Genomic DNA, 20200 nt, shown 5'->3' with positions numbered 1-20200 from the left:
GATCCGCAGGCCCCATTAACGTCGACTGCTGCAGAAGGGCATAATGCAGTGGCAGGCCTGGCCAAATTAGAGCTGATCAGAATGTGTGGAGCACAGGAATGGCCACCTCCTGCTTTGCTCTGATTGCACAAGTCCAGGATGATTAGACAGGATGTTAAGCCCGGGGGGAGCCGGTGAGCAGCACCCCTCCCCTCTCTGGCCCCTCACTTCCTCCACCTCCCCCCTTCTGCTCTCTCTGCCCCTCACGTTTCCTCCGTTCCTTGCTCTTGTTCTCTCCTCCTCTGTTTGCCTTGTTGACATTGTTTGTTCGCTTTGTCAGTTCTGTCTGTTTGATTTTTTTTTTTCTTTTTGTGTGTCTTAATTTTTAAATCTCATCCATGTATTTTCGCTCTCATTCTGTCTCGAGGTCTCTGAGCACCTCACATTTTGTACGTCTTCTTGTCTTGCTTCCCCTGTCTCTCTCTCTCACTCAATCTTGCTCTCTCCTCCCTTTTTTCTCCAGTCTCGTGTGTAGTCCTTTCAGCAAAGAGCCTTTAATGTGATAATAAGGTGTGAAAATGGAGCCACAATGGCAGAAGGAGGATTGCAGTGGCAGATTTCTCCACTGGTCCTTTACCATGCGCCACAAGCGACTGGGTGGCTCGCACTTAAGCGGCTCTCGAAGCCTCTGGCCCCTCTCTTACACTTCAGTCTTGCAGCTCAGAGGAGCTTTAATGCAGTTTTGACTGAGTCTAGACACACTTAAATTGGGATTTATTCTGAGAGGATGAGAAATGTGAACATTTTTAGGTAATAAAAGCGGAGTACTCCAATGTATTTGTGTATTTTTTTATTTAATCGGGTTGTATTTTTTTGGCATATTGATTTAAAGAGCTATCATCAGCACAAATATAAAATAAACATGTAACTGGTTAGAAATAATTATTGTAGTTTGATACAGCTGTTAATAGCAATCCCTTGTTCTCATATCTTGCCCCTTTCTCTCTGTGGTGTGTGTGCGTGTGTGTGTGTGTGTGTGTGTGTGTGTGTGTGTGTGTAGATGCAGCAGTATCAGAGCGAGACTCAGATCGAAAAGAAAGCAGGGAGACTGGAGAGGATGGAGAACAGAGTGTGACGAGTCATGATGAGAGGGTGGGAGAGGAGGATCTAGATGACGACTCTATCTTCACCTGTGACAACTGCCAACAGGACTTTGAGTGCCTGGCAGACCTAACCGAGCACCGCACCAACCACTGCCCAGCAGGTTTGTGTATAGGTGTGTGTGTGTGTGTGTGTGTGTGTTTCTGTCTTCCACTGTTTTTAAAGGTGTAATAAAAGTATAATATGTTTTTTTTTTTTATGTTAAAATGTTTTCTTCTATCCCAGTTTAATGTAGATAGACAATTTTAAGTAAGCCATTAGTACATTGACTCTGCTTGTTTTTATCAGCCCAACATAAAAACAGATAGTTCAAACAGATAGTCCTGCACAACCTCACGCCAGTGGTTAAGCCAGTGTTGCTGTGTCAGGCTGGTCTGAAGGCAACGTTTTAAAAGTGCCACAAGGCCACTCTGTTTACAATTTTATGGGTGGTCAGCATATAATTGGCTTACTAATGGTTGTCTATCCACATTAAACTGGGATAATAAATTTGTTTTAACATTGAAAAAAATTCCAGGCTTCACCTTAAATTTCAAATTTTATTCCTGAGGAGAATAATATTTTGCAGTAGGCAGAAGTTGGGTTAGTTTTGTAGGCAGTGGGGTTACTCTGAGGCCGTTGGCTGTTCTGGAGTCAGTATGCTTCCTCAGGAGAGTTGTGTTTCTAAGCTAACACGCAGTACACGCACACAATAGCCGTTATTACAATCGCAGTAATTAATGAAACGCTAAAAGCAGCCCTGCAGGGGCATCGGCTTCCTAGCAGATTAATCAAGGGCCTCACCTTAACGAGCATAAAAAGGGGGAGAGGTAGATAGACTGAGAGAGAGAGAGAGAGAGTCTTATGCAGTATGTTTTATGGATAATCTCTCAGAATTATTTCAGTTGTATAAAATGCTCTAAGTCTCAAATATGATGCCAGTGGCCCTCATCATAGCAGAGCACATTTGTTTCTGAGGGGACACAATACAGCGTAACACAACCTTGTCTGCTTACAAAGTAATGAAATCTCAGCTCCAGAGTCATCAGAGAACTGCATATTGGAGGGGGAAAAGAAAGTGAAATGAAATGATAAAATGTAGCATCCTCAGATAGCAGAATAAACTGGGGCCATAGGTGGAGGTTTGTAATGACCCTCCTCTCACTCAAAAACTATTATTATTATTGTTATATACTTTATATTATTTAATAATATTATATTTATTTAATATAATAGCATGCCAATAGTAATAATAATGATTTTAATATTATATTTGTTATTATAATTATTATTATTGTTTAATTTGATTAATAAAAGCAAAAAAGAACGAAAAGAATGAGAGAGAGAGAGAGAGAGAGAGAGAGAGAGAGAGAGAGAGAGAAAGAAAGAAAGAAAGAAAGAAAGAAAGAAGTACATAAAAGAAACAACAGCTCCTTGTCGAAGTTTTTGACACACTCCCGGGAGCTGGCCTAGTGGAGAGTAACATGCCGGTGGTGACTTCATCAGATAAGGGACAAACACAAGCCATTTTCTCAGTGTGTGTGTGTGAGAGAGAGAGAGTCCATGTTGTGGATTGCAGTGGATGGTTCCCATGGCCCCGAGGAGAGCCTGGCCAATATCAGCACACCAGCAGAAGGCTCATAAAGCCACTCTATCAATTTACAGTTATTATTATGACCACATGCCCCGTCAGAGCAGGAATATTCTCTCTCATTTCAAGCATAGCCACGCCATGCCATGAAAATGAAATTTTCTATTCCCTTAACAGAAGAGAAGACGTTGTGGCTATAGAATTACACCTGGAATCCCATCATATGTTTGTGCTGTTGTGTATGTGTGTGGCTACCTGATGTTTGCACACTGTCCTTTTGTTTCTTGCTCTTCGACAATATATATAACCTCTGATATAGTTCCAGTCCCTGCCGTTGTTGTCTTTCTCTGTCTGTCCCTCCATCCTCCTCTTTTTCTTTCCTCCCTTGCCGTCATTGATCGCTGGTCATATGATTTCCACAGGAGATGATATTGGAGACTAGGAATGTCTGCCTTTCTGTCCCTCTAAATCTCTTTGGCTCTGCTTTCAGCTTTACAATGTACTCCATTCTATACCTCCCTCTTACTTTCTGTGTTTATATCACTTTAGAGGAATTGTTCACGCAAAAATGAAAATTCTGTTATCAGAATGGTACTCACCCTCACATTGTTTCAAACCTGTATGCTGTTATGTTTCTGATGAACTCCCAACTGAGAATGTTTAAGCAGCTCTTTTACATGTAGTTTATAGTGACATCGTCTGTCTAGCATTAAAAATAAAAATAAAAAAAGCCATAAAAGTAGTCAATTTGACTCTTGGACTATATTTCAAGTCTTTGGAAGTCATACTATAGCTTTGTGTGCAGACTGAATTGTAAGTCGTTATTCACTGATAATATTCACCTCCATTGCAGCTCTCAAATCAATTATGCGTTAAACCTGCTCCATAGTCCCCATATTTGATATTATATAATTATGATATAATTGTAAATGTTTTAAACTGTAAGTAAGAGATCACACACTTTGCTGGTCATTGGACTCCATTATATTGTCTTGTCTGTATGTATATATACTGTATATGTGTGTTTGAATCTACTGGGTCATAAGGGGAGATTAGTGTTTTTGTGCACAAGTGTGTGAAAGTATGTATGAAGTGTGTGTGGGTGATACTGGAGTGCGTGTGTGTGTGAGTGTTGTGCTGTGCTGTGAGCTGATTCTGAGGGGTGGCTCAACTGGAGGAGGAATCTGGAACACTGGCTCCCTGAGGAGCGCTTGGAAAAAAACCTCAGATCAAATGGAGAACATTCACTGCGCTGCTCCGCTCCACTGCCCTGCAACCGGCCAAGGTTGGGCCCTGGCTGTTAACAACACTCACCTCTCTCTCTCTTTCTCTCTCTCTTTCTCCCTCTCACCCCCTTTCTCTGTCCCCTGTGGTGTTGTGCAGCTGACCCTCCCTTCCTAGTCTGGAACAGAAGGCCGTATAGCCCCCTGCGTTTGTCTCAGTTAAAGACAGAGGCCCAGTTTAGACTCTCAACAAAGCATCTGGACCAGTAGGCTTGTTCAGGTGTCCCAGCCTTTAGCATCCTCGCTTACCTATACGTGCTTTTTTTTTTTTTTTGGTCAACTGTGACCATGGGTTATACTGTATATTTTAGCAATACCACACTGGCACACAGGCAAGCATGCTGTTGTACTGACTATTATATTGTTGATATTCAGCAGAACAGCACGATCGCAAGTGTGAAATTGCTTTTATACAACAGTTTTATAAACAGGAAGTTAATATCGAGTAGCTCACATTTTAATCTAGGGCTGGGATATTTAACGCATTAATTACTGCAGTTTAATAGTTAAAAATAGCATAACAAATTACACAATTAATACAGTGTTAGGTTTTTTCACTTCCTGAAACATCACTAATGTTTTCCCCCACTTCCTGTGACTAAAGTTGGCATAAATAAATTTCCAGGAGGTACAAGCTCGACTCGACTGCACATGCTAGTACAGAAACTGATTGTATGGATCAGTGGATGTTTATTCATTACGAGTGACGCATGTCCTTAGCATAATAAACACGGGAGTGGATTTACTGTACGGAGAATGGAGACTTCACCCACAAGTGGTGAGTCAGATGTGGGAGAGATACGGGCAAGCTACCGTATCTCTTTGCATCGCCCAAAAACGCTCACACACTGTCAATTGAACCAGTGTCAAAAGTGAAACAGCGTGAGACAGACCCAGCGTGTGTGTGTGAAAGAGACTAAACTGCAGCCAGAGAAAATAATCAGCCTGGTTTCATGAAATCTACGTGAGCATTGCAACATTTTTGCAAAACTGAAATTACGTGCTTCATAACACGTTTGGCTGTTCTTTTAACATGAAATGTCCAACAGGGCGCGCCAAAACTGAGCGAAATGAGGTTGTAATCAGAAAAGGTTTTTTAAAGTGAATTTTAGAAGGAGGTTTTAATAAAACATACCTCCCTACCCTAAAACTTTACCCTAAACTTCACCAATAGTGTCCGAAAAGAGAAATGTGAGTTTAACAAAACAGATATCCTTACCCTTAACCTAGACCTAACCTTAACCGATAGTGTTTTAAAATGCAGAAGCAAAATGAAAAGCACATTTTCTGAAGCAACCATGACAGTTCGTGTCGCTTCTATGTCTCTGTCGTGTCATGTGCCAGCTTGAGTTCTTGTCTGGTTTTGAACCGCAATCCTGAGTCCAAAGTCCAACACTCTATGAGGTGTGCTACTGCGCAAGCTAATCATATTGGAATAAGTGTATGTAGATGGTTCTGTAATACAAGTGTTAAATATATAATTTTTCAAAAGATGCATAAGAGTAAAAGTGTCTCAATATCATAACATAGCAGGGTCTGAGTAATAGAGAGAAAAATGAGTGTTTATAAAGTCATAATCAGCTATTGAAGTCATGATTTGAGAGAAAGTGAATAAAACACACAGTTTTTGTAGCGCCTCTAGTGTTCATTTCACCTGGAAACAGCAGGGAATTGGACCTGGAGACACATATGACGAGTTTAGCAAAAATGTATATAGAGTCACATTTTCACTATGAGACCAGGTTGAAATAATAGTTTTGAGATTTGAAACTTCAGCAAATTAAACTTAAGCATTCAGTTTGTTTTATATCAGTATAGTGTCTTATAATGCATTGGTAATGTACACTTAAGTTTCTCTTGTCAATAAAGCTTGATATGAATTAAATCTGCACATATGATCCCATTATTAAAAAAGTCCGCAGAAGATTTTGCCCAACTTTTAATAACAGCATGTCAACGGATTTTATGGTATGTGTACATATACTTGAATAAAATATTTATACCTGTAAATATGTGTCTAATTAACTCTATCCTCAAAAAAATAAAAATAAAAATAAAAATTGTTTATATTTATATAATTTAAAAAAATTATGACTAACTAATTTCTTGCAAGTTCTTTGAGTCAGAATATCAAGTAAATATATGATTAGATTTTTATGTTTGTTTTAATGTACCATGATTAACCACGATTAATCATAGAAAACTGTGCATTTAATTGGTAAAAAATTTGATAGATTCACAGCCCTATTTTAGACAATATGGCCAGTTATTTTGTCTATTTTTGCTCCGCTAACAAAAATGGTTCCAAGCGAAACCAAAGTACAATTCTTGCAAGTCGTCGAGCAGCACAGACTGACAGCTGAAGGAGAGTGATACATAGAGTGAAGTGATCATTACTGTTATACTAAATATACCACTTGTCCAATCTTATTAGAGAACCAGAGCTTACCGGTGTTAAAACACAATTTTGACCACCCTATACGCTTTCTAAACTAATGTGGCAGGACAGTGGGGGGAAATGGGAATTGGGACCGTGATGGTGAGGCACACACACACACACATACACACAGAGGTGACCACTGCATGGCAGCTGAGCTCTTCTAGCATGTCCCTCAGATCAAAATTCATCTGACATTCTTTGGCCCATTTATTTTAAAACAGCACGATCAGTTAATATTTTGAACGTATATGTGCCTAAATAAAATGAATGTTGGAATGTGTGTTTCTGATGGAGAGCAAGTGAGAAAGACTGGTAAAAAGAGGAGACTTCGGGGAGTAAGCCAGAGAATGGTTGAGTGAAGCAGCATTGTGGGTAAAGGAGAGAGCTGTCAGTCAGTTGGGGGGGCGGGCTCTCCACCTGTCAGATACAAATAGGAGGCGAGTGCTAATTAACCCGCCTTCAGAAGACTGAGGGGAACGGCAATCGCTCCAGAGAGACGGACTCAGAGAGAGAGAAAAAGAGGAGGGAGGAAGTGGAGGGGGTTTTGCAGCTCTACACAGCTAACACTCTCTCTGTCACTGTTCTGAGAAAGAAGGGTGGGAAGACAAATGAGAGGGAGGCGTATTCATTTTTTTTTTTTTTTGCCACTTTTATTTATAATTTTAGTCGAGAGAGGACAAGGAGATGATGGGTAGAAAAGGAGGGAATGGGGTCAGTAAATGTCAGAAGATGGATTCAAACTTATCTCAGCTGCGTGTGCACCACACTTTGCTGCGACAGGCCATGTGTGCTAACCACTAGGCCATGACTCTGACAGCAAGATGTAAACTGTAACCCCCACATATTCACACACGCTCCAAACTACTTCAATAATATATACATATATACACTCACTGAGCACTTTATTAGAAACACTATGGTCCTAATAAAGTGCCCGATGTGGTCTTCTGCTGTTGTAGCCCATCCGCCTCAAGGTTCGACGTGTTGTGCATTCTGAGATGCTATTCTGCTCACTACAGTTGTACAGAGTGGTTATCTGAGTTACCGTAGCCTTTCTGTTAGCTTGAACCAGTCTTGTCATTCTCCGTTGACCTCTCTCATCAATAAGGCGTTTCCGTCCGCAAATTACCGCTCAATGGATGTTTTTTGTTTTTGGCACCATTCTGAGTAAACTCTAGAGACTGTTGTGCGTGAAAATCTCAGGAGATCAGCAGTAACAGAATTACTCAAACCAGCCAGTCTGGCACCAACCATCATGCCATGGTCGAAATCACTGAGATTTTTTTTCCCCCCATTCTGATGGTTGATGTGAACATTAACTGAAGCTCCAGACCCGTATCTGCATGATTTTATGCATTGCAATGCTGCCAAATGATTGACTGATTAGATAATCACATGAATAAGTAGGTGTACAGGTGTTCCTAATAAAGTGCTCAGTGAGTGTATATTTAATATACAGTATATTTCATTTTGAAGTGTTTACACATTTCAACTTATGAATGGCATACTACAGTAGTTGTCTCCACATATTAAGCTGGGGTAGAAGAAAGTATACGCAAGGGGTGGAAGATGTATAGAAATTTTGTTAATGACAAGCGTTTCAATTCTGAGGAAATCTGCAGAGCTTTCGAAAGAGTTCTAGGGGCCTGGTAATCGTATACCTCTCTTACTCACTCCTTCTCTCTCTCTTTCTAGATCTGTAACATTCAATACACACAAAATAATTTACTTCTATACACACACACACACACACACTCACACACACAGCTGTGTGCCCTCTCCTCTGCAGGCGGGCTGGGTGGGGAGTTGTGTGCCTGTCAGGCAGTCGGACTGTAATGGGGGCATGTGACGGGGCCTCTGGGTGGTTCAGTCCCTAGAGACCCTTCCGTCAACCCCTCATTCTTCCACTAAACACACACCCATACTCTCGACAACCACACTCACCTAGGGCATTTCATGGCATGAATATATATCTCCTTTCTAGCCACCTATCTATCCATCCATCCATCCATCCGTCTGTATGTCAGTCCTGGCCAACCATAGACCCCCAACTCCTTCTGCCTGTCGTCACGGTGGCAGCTGAATCCAGAGAGGCCAAGACTCTTATTAAAGCTGCAGATCATTTTCCCTCTCCCATCATCCTACAGAGAGAGAGAGAGAGAGGGAGAGGAGAATAGTTTGAAACTTGATCCAGCTTAGCTGAGAAAGAAGAAAAAGCGACATGTGGTGAAGGACAAACTTAGACATTTGAGTTTTGAGTCCTATTTGTTATTGGTGTTACTTAAGTTTATTTTGTGAATAATGTGTCTAGACATACATTTGAATATCAAAGGAATGTTCTGGATTAAATACAACCTAAACTATATTAACTTAAAAGTATGTTATTAAAGTGTGTTATTTTTTATGTTTAAATACTGTCTCCTATTCCAGTTTAAAATGCAGAGACAACTGTAAGTAAGCCATTTGTAGGTTGATTTTGCGGAAAAGTGTAAACACGGTGGCTCTGTTGCAATATCAAAGCATTGCTCTGTTAACCGATGCCAGACGTTACACAGAAAATACACACGTATTCACGCTATATTACACATGATTCCAATGGATTTGTTTTTTTACTCCATTTGTAAAAACAAACAAAAACGTGTTTAAATTTCCGCGCTTACAGTTGAAGTCTTCGGAGAAATGAGCTCAATTTTGCCACGTAGACTTCTATTGTAACTGTCGACATGTTATTTTGTCTGTTTTTACAAACTGTGGGACGAGTCAAAATATTTTCTGTGGTAATTCACAGCTTGCTACATTGCATCTTAAGTTGTTTTTAACCTGCATGTTTCCAGGGACACGTTTGCTTTGCATCTCCATTTGCAGTACCTATCAGAGGAGTGTGTGTTTGTGTGTGCGGGCACATTTGCGTGTCTGCAAATCAGACTACGCGTGTTCCCTCAAAGTGAGTGCTGCTTTGTGTGCTGGTCCTCCCTTACCCCCTCCATTCCCTCTCTTTCTCTCTCTCTCAGAGCCAGAGGGTGGCCTGAAGATTCCTCCACTAAGCCTTTGGCACAGATACAAATGCAGTCACAGCTGGTTGTAAACTCAGGTTTTCCAGGGGGAGCAAGAGCCCTGCCTCCATAAGAGAGAGAGATTGAGGGGATGGGAGGGGGCACAGCATCCAGGGAGCGAGAGAGAGGGAGGGGGTGAGACGAAGGAGGTTGTTTCAAAGCACACTGGAAGTCATTTTTCATCACCGGGTTCATTTTTCACGATGAAGTTCTTTTTCTCTTTTTGTCTCTATATGTCCCTGTCTTTCGGTGTCTCTTTTTCTTTTCGTCTTCTGTTCCATCTCTTTACTCGCCTCACATACGTGACTCTGCTTATATTATGTTTTTTTCCTTTCAGCCCTAGATTTTCCTTTTCCCCTTTTATAAAATATGGATGACACCAGTTTTGGGCACTCTAGCAGAGCGAGCAGTGCTCTGTCTCAGTAGAGACTCAGCTTGTGCATGCACCTAAACACTTCGCTGAGCAATCTGTCAACATTTCAGCAACACATGTTTTGTAAAAAAAAAAAAAGAAAAGAAAAGAAAGAAAGAAAAAATAAGGAGAGGATAAAAAGGAAAAAAGCACTTCCATAGGGAGTAATGGCTCCCACCAGGACTCCGAAAATGCTTTGAATTCAGCAGATTTCTATTGCGGGGGGACTCCCCTGGGGTGCCTTTTTTACAATGCCTGCATTTCAGAAATTTGAGCCAAAGACCCCTGGGGCATCCTTTCATAATGCCTGAAAATGTAGGGTTATATTGTGTGCAGTTCCCCATGGGGCCTTTATTAATACCTGAATTCTGAGGGACTGGAAATTACACTGGGACTCTGTGGGGGCCTGAGCTCGCACCAGGAAGGGAGAAAATCTCTGCGGGGACGTTCTCTCTTCTCTTCTCTTCCTTTTTTCCTTCCATTCTCTTCTCCTCTCTCTCTCTCTCTCTCTCTCTCTCTCTCTCTCTCTCTCTCTCTATTCTCTTCAGTTTTTCTGCTCCATGCAAGAGTGAAATAAAAGAATTTGCCAGAGGACACAAAAAAGGAGCATGTGTGTGTGCTGAGTGTGTGTTGGCGGCGGCGGTGTACTTGTATTCAGCTTGCCTTCTCGGAGGGAAAAAATCAGCCGATTAAAAATGTAACTCTCTCTCCTCCTTTCTGTCTTTCTCTCTCTCTCTCTCCCTCTCTCTTTATGCTGCTGTGTCGAGCAGGCGGGCGGAAGAGGGGAGAGTAAATATTTGGTCTGTCTGCGTGTGCCCGGGAAGAAGCCAAAATCTGTTGGAATATCCACACACGTGTTTTTTTCCTGGTTGTGGAGAGATGAGAGAGAGAGGTAGAGCTGATATTCATGCCACCAAACACACTTATTTGTATTCAGTGGCTATAAGAAGGGTGTGTACGGACAAATAAATGTACAGATAATCAAAGTACACAATTACAAATCTATTTATTTTGGTGCATATCCATGCAAATATGCTTAATTCATACAGTGCTTATTTGCACAAGCTCTGGCCACGCGTCTTTTTGTTTTACTGGGCGAATTTGATGCAGCTAGCATCGTTGCCAGGTTCACATAGTCTCTTTTATTCAATATCACCCTTAAATGCATAAATATTACAGCACAGCAAAACTCATTTATACATACAGATCTGTCCACATCTCAGGAAGTGCGCTAGTTCGAAATGATTTTTTTGATGATTAGATTAAAGTTTCTTTTCCTTAAAATGACTTCTCAAATTTGAGCCCGTAGTCAGTTGAGGGCAACACTGCTCCTATTGAACGATTGTGTGGGTGCGTTGGAGTGTGCAGGTCCATTCTAAGATGGCTGCCCTTTGTTGGTTTTCCACTGACACAGCCTTTATCAGAGCCCTGGGTGAGACTCTGTGGGACGAGGAGGTCAGGTGTTCCGGTCCTTCAATGGCCACGTTGATAGGTTTGCATCTTAGTTAGAGTGCATGAAGGGTTTGTGCTAGAATGTGATCCCTGGTCAGTTGGTGTGACCTCCGTGACCCCGGGTGTTGGAAAATAGAGCCGTCACCAGGTTCTTCACGGGGAGTCGTAGTAATGAGGAACAGCCTGTTCTTGCGCCCCTGTGGCAGCTGCCCCCCAAACCTGTCCCCCTCTCTCTTCATCTCTTACCATGTAGTGCAGTGGTTCTCAGCTGGTTTTGATTCAGGACCGAGGTTAAACATTGGACATCAAATGGCGACCCAACATAATACCAAAATTGTGGTATTGTGCAAAAGTAACACAAATTTCCTTAAATTCAAACTTAATTTGAAATTTTATAATATTATTAGAAAAATTACATTTAGGAAAATTACCATAAATTGCATAGGCCCAACAATATGCAAAATTATCAAAGGGATAGTTCACCAAAAATTTAAATTCTCTCATAATTTACCCTCATGCCATCCCAGATGTGTATTGCTTTCTTTCTTCTGCTGAACACAAAGATTTTTAGAAGAATATCTCAGCTCCATACAATGGGAATAATTGGTGGCCAGACCTTTGAAGCTCCAAAAATCACATAAAGGCAGCATAAAAGTAATCCATACGACTCTTCTGAAGTGATGCAATCATTTCTTGTGGGAAACAGATCAATATTTATGTACTTTTTTTTTTTTATACTATGAATCTTCACTTTCACATTCAGAATGTAAAAGTGAAACTGGAGATTTATAGAACAAAATGACTTAAATATTGATCTGTTTCTCACCCACACCTATTATATTGCTTTCTGAAGCTATAGATTAAACCACTGGAGTTTCATGGATTACTTTTATGCTGCCTTTATGAGCGTTTTGGAGTTAATGATGAGAGAAATTTCATTTTTGTGTGAACTATCCCTTTAACATGACACAGGCTGAAAAGGAAAATTTAAAATTTTCTGAATGCAGAAACCACAGAAGAGTGTTTTACCAACCTAACAGATGAAACAAACATCAGGCCCAATATTTTATTAGTATTAGCCATATTATATTGCCAAAGTACTGTAGAGTTTGATTGGACTCACAGTATTTGACATCAACAACATAAGATATGGGGAGTATATTCTCCCTATTTTCTCCTTCCCTTTAAAAGTTATAAGCTTATTTATTTTGCTTTCCTAACTATGCATGATCATATAGTTAGTTGCATTTTATTATGTGAATTTAGCATGTTTTTAGAGTCCACAACTCTATCAGAACAGACCCATTTTTAAGGCGCAACCCACCAGTTGAGAACCGTAGTGGATAACCCAAACTCTGCCCTCCCTCTTTTCTCCCTGTCTCCCTTTCTCTAGCTCTCCTGCAGTGTCCTTTCTCCCTTCTTCATTTTATTTTCACTCACTCTCTACCTCCTATTGGGTTTGGTCCATTTGCCCCCAACTATTTCTCTCTCTCTCTCTCTCTCTCTCTCTCTCTCTCTTTCTCTGGCTTCTCCATTATGTTTTGTGGCTACTAGCTGTGCTCCTCCACTCCTCACTGGCTCCCTATAGCCGGCTTAGTGTAGGCTGAGAGTGGGCGTAGAGCGGGCCTGTGTGGGCCCTTCAGGTTTGGCCCTCAAGGTGTTCTACTGCTGCTGATGATGCTGTTGTTGTTTCTATACAATATGAAGATGCATGGTGGCGGTGATTTTTGCGTTTTTGGATCAACATCCTTGTTGGTCCTGGAACAACATTCCTATCAACCAAGCACATTTTAGGGATAGGGAAGGGGTAGGGTTAGGGTTAAGGGGAGGTCACACTACACTTCATGCTCCATTCACTCCCATTCAAACGCATCCGACTGCTGGAGACCGGAAACGCTCCCCGACACTGAACGCAAGGTTCAGTCACCTTTTTGGTAGTGGCATCGCCAGCCTGATACAGGTTTTTGAATGATTTGAGATAAAGAAGCCATTGTTGTCAGATATTATTGCTGATTTGAAAATGTTATTGGAATTGGAACATAATCAAATGATTTCAGGTATTCCCCATTCAAGTAGATAGGAGCTGTACTTGTAAGACTGGAAATAGCTGCCCGAGGCGCTACCAAGATGGCTGCCAAGTGAAATGACTTGCCTTAAAAGAAACTTTGATTATGGTTAGGAGTAGGGTTAGTGGTTAGGGCTATGTTTTTTGACAGCAGTGTTGTTACAGGTATAACAAAAGATGTTGATCCACTTGATCTTACTTGCTGAAATCATGGTTACCGAAGATGTGGTCAGGTAGTGTCGTATGTCAACACAGCTCTGTAGCTGCAGACCTTGAGGATGCACAAACACACACCTAGACCCACATTCTCTTTTACATTCACACACTCAAGGGGCCCAAATCACACATACACACACGCACACATACACACACTTGGTGCAGTGGAGCCAAAGGGCAGTGTGCCAGGGGGAGAGCTGTTATAATAGTTTTAACCCTGCGCTCAGGTGTGGCTAGCCTTTGTCAAGTGAAATGTCAGGAAAAGCAGTGCCCCTGGGACGCACACACAGAGAGAACCAGGCAAGACTGTCTGAATCCACACTCTTTTCAAAGAGCCCTGCCTTTCCCCATCTGCAGACAGACCAGAGTCCATTAGCCACAGCCGCTAGCATACACACACACACACACACACACAGACACAAACTTAGCCTTATTGACACACTCACACAAGCACGCGTGTGCACTGATACAACTCGCAGACATACACACACGTTCATTCATAGATGTACACACAAACACCTTTTTCGGACTCTTCTTTTGTTACCTTTAAATTGGTATATATAGGCAGCGGCCTTTCAAGGCAGCATCCTAACTGAAATGGAACATCATAAGTCACTGATTTGGCAGCAAGTCCTTGCGGTGAAGTGTACGGGAGACTTGACTAAATTCTGATGATTTTTTACCTTAGCATGTTGCTAAGCTAACAACGCGATCTAATAAGCATAAAAATACATAGCACACAAATATTGGGTAAAATAGTCTTGATCAGATTTAACTTTTTTGTAGGCAAGTGTTGAATACAATATGTATGTTTATAAACGTAATTTCTCCCAAACCTGACGTTTGCCTTGGGCCAAATGAAAAGGAATTTGGCAATAAGAAGGTATCTCTGTTGGCAGCAGAATTGTGCTTAGTAGACAACAGAACAATGCTGTCTAGGTATAGGCAGCTCACTAGGTTTTGGAACAGAGTTCACAGTGTGTATCTGTGTAGGTTTCCAGGGCTCTCATGATTTGTCGGCCAATCACAGTGTGTTGTGTAATAAACAAAGAGCACTGCCCACCTCTTCTGTGATTGCATCTCCCATGACTTGTACAAGCTTCATTTCTTCTCATACTGTATAAGGTCGCATTGTGACACATGTATTTTCATTTACGTAGTTACAATATGTCACTGTTCATATTTTGCATATGGCTCTCGCGTGTCTTGGTAAGTATTGTGCGAGTTTGTCCACAAATGGTAGATAACCTTTTTTCCAATCTTCCCATGAGGACAGCCCCCCTCAGGGACCTCTGCCAGCCTTAGGTAGGCTCTCAAACAACCATTATGCCCTACCTCTATCTTTCTTGGTCACACACACATACAGACACTCATACACGATGATGTCAGTGGCTGGTTGCTCCCCTGGGTGCCGGGAGCAGTCTTTGTTCCCCCTCCAGTCCTGCTCCTCTCATTGTCCTTTGTCCCTGGAAAAAGCCATCCAGCTAAGTGCCTGATTGGAATCCTTCACGTCTTGGCAGGGTCGCAGAGGGGGGCCTCCAAAACCTAGAGGGAGTGAGAGATGGATGGATAGAAGGAGATAGATTTGAAGGTGAAATGTATCATTTTTCATTGTTAAAGTACTTTCTCCTATTCCAGCTTAATTTTATAGTCAACAATAAGTAAGCCATGTTAGGTTGATTTCCCTGTAAACACTGCCGGTCTGTGGCGCTATCAAAACATTACTCTGTTTGTTTGTGCATCCAAGCCAGCCTACCAAAGCAACATTGGCTCAACCAATGGCATGAGTTTGGGCCAGGACTATCTGTTTTCTCGGCCAATGGAAGATGTGGTGAGTGTTTGGGAAACTAGTTTAAAAACAATAATTATCATTGCAGTTCTGTTAGGTGTCTCCTAAAGCCCCAGATAATACACACTTTTCACCTTTTAAAGCACAATATCGGATAATAGAGAGTTTTTTTTCTTTTAGTGATGACAAATGGAATTAGTGCAGTCGGTGCACATTGTTTTGTCAATGCCTGTGACAGTGGAGCTTCTCAAGAGAGATCGAGCGAGGGAGAGAAAGAGAAAAGGAAGTGTGTGATGGGGGTTGAGCATTCAAAGGAGACAGTCCTCTATTGGGGTTAAAGATCTGGAGAATCCTTCTGCTGTTCCTCTGAGCTCAGATCCTACACTATCCACCCAGCCTCTCTAAAATATTTAAACCTGTTTCTAATTTCTGGGGAGGATTGGAAACTTGCTGCTGAATAAGTAACCAGACCTGGGGGTGGGTGACGACGCCAACTCATGAACTCCACTTGTGGAAAACACGACAGATACGAAATACAGGAAAATTAGGAAAAGCTAAAGCTACATTAATAGCCTTAATGTCTCACCATTGCTGCCTTTCCCTCTGGAGTCTTCTGTTCTTTTCTTTTTTCTTTTCTTTTTCTTTCCTTTCCGCTTTATTTCTTTCTTTCTTATTTCTATCTTTCTGTCTTTCTTTCTTTCTCATTTAATGAGAGCAGCTCCAGTGAAATGCAGTTGGGCCGTGGCGGACCTGCTCTCTGGCTGGCTGGTGGGAGCGTCTTGCACAAGTAATGAACTCCCCCAGGACACAGCACAGCAATGCGGGCCTGTTTCCACGCTCCGTTCCCAGGGCAGGCCAGGACTGCTGCTGCTGGGAGGGAAGACGTGGAGAAAAATAGGGAAAAAGGGAGACTGGTTACCCCCCGGTCTGCTGCCAAAGTGTGCGGCCTGCGAGCGGGTAGATAAAGTGGAGTGGGGGATTGAGGAGAGTGAACGGGGGGGTGGGGGGGGGGAGAGAGAGAAGTGAGAGTGTCGGGGAGCTCTGACAGCTGTGGGGGGCTTTGGGTTGACTGGTGAGGGTCTGATAACAGGTCGGTAAGGATCGGAGACGCAAAGAGAGGGCTAATAATCATAATCATGCTGGAAAAGTTGAGAGCCAAAACGTATGTGTGAACATGCATGTTGGTTTTGAATTGTGACGATAAGTGGAGTGGCACCAAGAAGTTTACATCTCTTTACATCAAAAGAGGTGTAGGAACACAAATTAGAGACTAAAATAAGAAGTGCTTCATGAGTACTTCATGTGAAGAGTGTTCTGTTGTATTTGATAGTCAGAAAAATTCAATAAAAGACCCTTTAACCTGCTTTAAGTAAAAATAAATTTCTCAAAAGAAACTTTTGTTTTGTGACAAACAACAAACCTATTTCAACTTCTGTAATTATGCTACAGTGTTCAGTAGAATGTAGCAATGATTTTTTCTCTTTAAGAGATCAACAAAACTAAAGACAAATCTGCTGTCCAATTGGACCAATCAGTACCTGATACACTCAGAACAGAAACAAGCCCAGTGTATTGTTGTATAGCAGAGGGATCTCTGGCAATAGTGTTGTGATTAGCTTGTATTGACAGCAATACAACTTTCCACCACCAGTTTGGTTCAGAACAGATAAACATCCTGATGTAGACGAGGCAGTATCATTCCCCAAGTGCCCTTAAAATGCACTATGTGCATGTCAGAGGCTTGACAGGGCACTGTAGTAAGCCAATTGCTCATAGATGAGGAGAAGTTGATCTGCTATTTGTGCTGAAAGCCACAGCCAAGACTTGAATCTAATTTTGGCCTCAATCGACAATCAATGAAAAATTCCTGCATGTGATGTTGTAAAACTTTGGAGAGTTGGAAATCAACTCTGCAACTGCAATCTAGAGGTGAGGAGAAAGTTTAATAAGGACAGGGGAGCGAGGGCATGACTTGTTGTGAATGGTTGCCTGATATAGACTGACCGCGTGTGTTTCTCTCTCAACGCAATTCATTTCACATCTCAAACACATCAGCGGCCCCTGTCAGACACTTTTCAGAGATAACAACATTTATTCTAAATGAAATAAGGCATGAGCGATTGTTTTTTCCTCCAATGTAATAATACCCATATGTCCTTAATTATTCATATTTTAACAATGCAGTCTCTTAATGGCTGGAAACACAAGTAAGTAATAAAACACTTGGGGGTTTGATTAAATTTTTTTTTTTTTCATATTAATTTAATTTTGGGGCATGTGTGTGAGCTTGTCTGGGAGAAAAACGCACCATTTCACATTGGCTGTGTGTATTTGCGTGTGTGTTTGAGAGAGATAAAGAGACAGGTAAAGGGGAGAGACAGGTCAGATAGACAGCTAAGACATCAGGCAGCAATGCATCTAGAGTTTTGCTTGGTTACCAAATTCTGAGCATTTTCCTTCTATTCCCTCAAAGGTGAGGAGCAACACCTCTGCCATCAAAATTATACATTTTCTTTTTGTCTCTATTAGCCTGATTACTCCTAAAATATTTTTTAAAGCTGGTGCAACCTGTTGCATCTGGATACCAAGTGGTGATTGCTAAGGCACTATTACTGTTGCTCATACCTAAGCCCAAAATATACTTCGGTCAGACACGAACGCTGAGTGATCACATACTGGACGCGTGGCGCAAATCTCGTCATCAGCAGAGTGCTCGAGCACTGAACCCATGCAGCCAGATTTTTCTAAACACGCATCTTTGCTGTCACAAAGAAGCACTAGAAGAAGATGTAATCGCCAACAACAGTGGATGTGCAAGTCAAGAGCACATGTGTGAGGAGGTCTGGTGAGACCTGGATTTGTATAACTCAAGTCTGAAAGAATATAAGGACATCTTTATGGGTCTAAACGCCTGTAGGGAAATAGTCCGATGTCTCTTAGCAGTCGTAACGCACATGCACCAATGGCCTGTGTATGCGCACACAGTTATATGGAGTATACTTTGATAGGCTTGCATTCGACTGTACGCAGACATCGAGCGTTCGCATCAAAATGGAAGTATACCTAGGGCTTAAGAGTTAGGCATTTGGATAAAACTCTAAGCCTAAGTATTAAGCTTCGGTGCTTAACTCGTCCCACTAAGTTTGTACTGTGTACATGAATGATACCTCAGTTTTGCAGCTTGTTGACGAGAGGTGTGCTTGCATAAATAGCCAAACTTGCATTGTAGGACCTTAGCTATGTCTAGGGACCAGAAATTCATAGAGACTTGAAAGTGGGCTCTTTTGACTTGAGCCAGTAAACAACCACCTTGCAACCTTCTAGAACACCCAAGTAACCACTTTGCAACCACCCACACCACCCTAACATCGTTGTGACTTTTGCACTTGAAGTAAACTCTAATAACATTTGCGTCAGAAAATGTAGAAAGCTACTTTATTTAAATGTGATTGAGTTGGATAGTCTGTCATTGATGAAGGAAACATAAACCCCTGCATGTCTTTCATAGGACGGGGCAGATGGAGAGAGAAGGGGGGGTGGAGAGAGGGAGGGAAAACATAAAAGCAGAATCAGCAGCCGCCACACGTCCGTTGTTGAAGCCATTTTCATGTTTCTGTTCTTTTGCGTTATTAAAAAGTGGTGGCGGGGAAGTATTTGAAGTCAGGATGGGGCTGCACTTTTACTATTAGTCCCACTGCAATCCTTTTTTTCTGCCATGGAGTCCAAGCAGCCAGTGGTCACAATTGATCTCCTCCACCCGTCATGCTGCCCTCTACCACACTGTGTGCCAAATTGTGTGTGTCTGTATGTAAGTACATTTTTATTCATGTTTGCATATGTGTGTGTGTTTGTGCAGGCATTTGTATTCATAAGTATGTGCATAAGTATGTGTATTTCCTATGTGAAACCACCTGTGGATATGTCTTCCTATGCATTTACACATGTGTCTGTACACATCATTGTGAGGCACTCATATATGTTTGAATGTGTGCTTGTCTGAAGGTCAGCTTGGTTCTCCTTCCCAGAGAACAGCCCCTGGGGCGATGCCAGAAGTTCCCAACAAAAGTTTTTTTTTTTTTTTTTTTTAGTCGGGCAGTCACAGTGGAAAGCCTTTCCTCCCATGGGCCAGCAGGAGGGCTCCCTGCATGGGTTGAGGCCTTACTGGCAAAGGGGGTGGGCCACGATGGGATCTGGCAGCGTTTGTATGTCCCGATAGGGGTTGGAGTGTGTGTATGTGTGTGAAGGACTAGCGCAAAGGCAACCCTAGGAGCCAGTGGATTGGAGAAGTTTTCACATTGCCTCCATCCTCTCTCCCTGCGTTTTAGCGGATGTAGGCCATAATTACTGGACCCCCCAGCTTCCCTTTTTCCAGAACGCAGCCTTTGATCTATTTCATGTTGGGCAGATTTTTTTTCACACTCGCTGTACCTTTGTCTCTTTCTTTTCTCTACTGCTTCTTTTCCCCCAGCCGAGCCCCCTTTGATGGAGACAGTATGCACTCTTTAATACACAAAGGCTTCTGTCTCTCTCTCCCCACCCTCCATTTTGTTTTAAAGTTGGGTCGTTTTTGTTGACAACCACATTGAACTTGATACAGATTTTTTTCTTTCCTGTTTGTTGTTTTGTTTTATTTTGGAGGTTTTGATTTTCATGACCTTGATTAAAGGCACCATGCTCTTTTTTTTTTTTTTGGCCCCTCTGTCACTGTGTTAAAGTGAAATATACTCACAAAGCTAATGGCTGGCCACTCCTTGGGTTGCCCTGGCGTCCCTCTTTGTTT

General features: G+C 41.9%; 1 protein-coding gene across 1 annotated transcript in view; it reads left to right on the top strand.

Moving 5' to 3' along the window:
- The window catches only part of znf423 (zinc finger protein 423), a 201974-nt gene that overhangs the window by 54221 nt on the left and 127553 nt on the right, over positions 1-20200 (top strand). The window contains exon 3 of the mRNA XM_051724421.1: positions 1040-1243. Within this exon, the coding sequence (XP_051580381.1) occupies positions 1040-1243 (204 nt within the window). The remainder of the gene's footprint in view (positions 1-1039; positions 1244-20200) is intronic.

This window comes from Myxocyprinus asiaticus, chromosome 18, assembly GCF_019703515.2.
Source record: "Myxocyprinus asiaticus isolate MX2 ecotype Aquarium Trade chromosome 18, UBuf_Myxa_2, whole genome shotgun sequence".
NCBI lineage: Eukaryota > Metazoa > Chordata > Actinopteri > Cypriniformes > Catostomidae > Myxocyprinus > Myxocyprinus asiaticus.
This window is presented reverse-complemented; position numbering and strand designations above follow the sequence as displayed.